Consider the following 2,934-nt stretch of genomic DNA (forward strand, 5'->3'; position numbering starts at 1 on the left):
AATATTTCATGGCATACACAACCTTCCTTGTTAGAATAAAATGTGATACATGGCAAGACTAAAAGATGAAAGAAAAGAAACTGAAAAAACTTTCAAGTTAACAAGTTCAAATCAATGTAGGTTTTTTTTTTTTCCCCCTTGGGGCAAGAGAGAGAAAAAAATCCCCAAGGTACTTTAAAAATTCTCTTGCCTAAATTAAAAATGGGAGAATTGGAGTGAGAATAGACAGATCATGCATATACAAGAATTCCAAATAATTTATGAAGATTCTAGCTCCTCAAGGGAATGGAGCATAATCCTTCACTTTTTAACTGTGAGCTGTGTTACTAACTTCCTTCCAAAGAGTACAATAATGCAAAAGGTTAAAAAAAAAAAGTAATTTTACAGTGAAGAAACCTGGCAATACTAAGCTCAGTCAGGTCATCAAGATTAATAGGATGTGGGATTTATGGGAACCCTCCTTACTATCTTTGCAATTTTTATGTCATTCTGAAACTATTCTATTAATAAAGTAAAATGCTTACAGTGAAAAAAGAACTTTGCAAAACAAAACAAAACACAGGGACTGTTCAACTGGGTTGTGGTTTCTTAGTTGCTCCACATGTTTTGGGGGACAGAGCCAAGCAATACAACAATTACCTAGGGTTGAGAACCAAAATACTTCCTAGGCCCATAAGAGTAACTTCTTGCATAAGTACTTAAAATCCCACAAAAACGGACAGAAGTAGGTTCAACTTCCCTGACTCGCACTCTTACTTCACAGAACACTATGGAAAATGAAAAGTTCAAATCCATCTACAGAGTTCAAAAACCAAATTATTAGTAACAGTTAGCAGCAAAACTCTTACCAAATCCTGATTCTTGACATTCTGTTCTCTCTCAGATTCTAACATAACACGAAGATTTTTAGCTGTGTCACCCAGAATTTCTTTATTTTTTTCAAGTGTCTTGATTTTATCCTACAAAAAAGATATTAAGATTAGTTACATTCATTAATTTTTACTTTTGTTTTAAAATGTAATCCCCAAAAGAAGTTTTCACCTTAAATTTAATGGCTTTATCAGAGAGAACCATATTTTGTTTCCTAGTTTCTTGAATATGTTTCTTTGATTCCTCAATCTGCAAAAAATAAAGCATTCAGAATCCAGAAATACAAAGTATTGTGCTATTGGAACTTACTTTGAAGTGATTGACCTCTTATAGAAGAAAACAGTACTTTACACACATGATTGCTTAAGCTCTGGATTGTTTATAGGAATTAATGGAATAATAAATATTATTTTAAAACACCATAGTAACTGAACTATAAGACAGGTGAAAATAATTCAAGCTGGGACCATGGGAAAAAAAGACAAAAGAATAATTAAACCTTCTGTTCATAATTTGACAATTTCTGTACAAGTTCTGTATTTTCTTTCATAATAATCTTCAACTTCTCAGAAATCTGCTGTTCAGTGACTGAAAAAAGAAAATATGTAAGGTTATTATAATCACTAAATGAAACAGAATTACCCAATGTATCAGCAGAAAGACATGTTATCTGGCACTATGAGGAAAAAGAACTTAACATAACTATTATGGTTTTGAAATGTGATATGGTTTGGATTGTGTCCCCACCAAATCTCAAGTCAAATTATAGCCCCCAATGTTGGAGGTGGGGCCTGGTGGGAGGTGATTGGATCATAGGGGTGATTTCTCATGAGTGGTTTATCACCACCCCTGTGGTGCTGTTCTTGTGACAGTGACCGAGTTCTTGTGGAGTCTGGTCGTTAAAAGTGTGCAGCACCTCCCCGCTCACTCTCTCTTGCTCCTGCTTCTGCCATATAAGATGGCCTGCTCTTGCTTTTCTTCCTGCTACAGGTAAAAGCTCCCTGAGGCCTCCCCAGAAGCAGATGCCAATATGCTTCCTGTATAGCCTGCAGAATTATGAGCTAATTAAACTTCTTTCTCATAAATTACCCAGTCTCAGGTATTTCTTTTTTTGAGACAGGGTCTCGGTCTGTTGCCCAGGCTGGAGTTCAGTGGCACAATCTCAGCTCACTGCAAACTCCACCTCCCGAGCTCAAGCAATTCTCCTGCCTCAGCATACCAAGTACCTGAGACCACAGGTGTGTGCCACCACACCTGGCTAATTTTTGTGTTTTTTAAAAAAGAGATGGGGTTTCTCCATGCTGCCCAGGCTGGTCTCAAATTCCTGAGCTCAAGCAATCCTCCTGCCTCGGCCTCCCAAATGTTGGGATTACAGGCATGAGCCATCGCACCTGGCCTTGGGTATTTCTTTACAGCAGTGTGAGAACAGATTAATACAAAAAGCAATCTGCTAATAGGAATAAGAATGTAAAAATATTGTTACAATTTAAGAAAAATATAATAAGAACCTTTATTTCAATGAGAGTCTAATTTAAATTTATTTCCAAGATGGGAAACCCAGTAAATGTTATAGGTCAATATTCCTCCCTGCATGAAGCATTTTTTCTTCTCAGAAAATGGCATCACTTCAAATATGTCATTTGCAAAGAGAAACAGAAAATGCAAGCATGCTAATTTATATTTCTAGTCCTGAAATTATCTACTTAAATAAATATTTAATGTACTAAATCATTAGCACAGAAAAACTGGTCACATGTAATAAACTAGTACATCAGTGTTTAAGGTAAACCTGTCCCCAATGAAACTAATCTTCTCCCTACTCCCACAATTTGTTCCTCTCATCTCCTATCTCAGGTGGTAGTATCACCATTTATTCTATCATCCAAGCTAGCAATCTAGGAATAGGAAAGTTTTCAGAAGCTGTAAGTCAGTCAGCCATCAGAAGTCACTAAAACTACTTACATATAAAAGCCATATCAAACACCAGTACAGAGGGCATAGTACAAATAACAAAACAAGCCTGAAGATTTACCTTGATATACTCTACTCTTTACCTAGAAAAGA

General features: G+C 36.1%; 1 protein-coding gene across 1 annotated transcript; it reads right to left on the reverse strand.

Annotated features, from left to right (window-relative positions):
• Positions 1-256: 256 nt before the first annotated feature.
• LOC116548214 (transport and Golgi organization protein 1 homolog) lies at positions 257-1,559 on the reverse strand. The gene is made up of 3 exons (XM_032273792.1): positions 1,370-1,559; positions 1,042-1,119; positions 257-959 (listed from the first exon to the last, which is right to left on the reverse strand). Exons 1-3 carry the CDS (start codon positions 1,418-1,420, stop codon positions 786-788), a joined length of 303 nt encoding a protein of 100 aa, XP_032129683.1. The 5' UTR covers positions 1,421-1,559; the 3' UTR covers positions 257-785.
• Positions 1,560-2,934: the final 1,375 nt, after the last annotated feature.

This window comes from Sapajus apella, unplaced genomic scaffold (genome assembly GCF_009761245.1).
Source record: "Sapajus apella isolate SASKATOON/1434 unplaced genomic scaffold, GSC_monkey_1.0 scaffold8118, whole genome shotgun sequence".
NCBI classification, from domain to species: Eukaryota; Metazoa; Chordata; class Mammalia; order Primates; family Cebidae; genus Sapajus; species Sapajus apella.

Excerpts from the sequence above, each read along its gene's own strand:
- LOC116548214 (XM_032273792.1), bottom strand. The coding sequence starts at position 1,420 with ATGAAAGAAAATACAGAACTTGTACAGAAATTGTCAAATTATGAACAG. Across the intron at positions 1,120-1,369 it reads TGTCAAATTATGAACAGAAG|ATTGAGGAATCAAAGAAACA; the intron begins GTTTAATTATTC and ends TATTTTTTGCAG. Across the intron at positions 960-1,041 it reads ATAAAGCCATTAAATTTAAG|GATAAAATCAAGACACTTGA; the intron begins GTGAAAACTTCT and ends TCTTTTTTGTAG.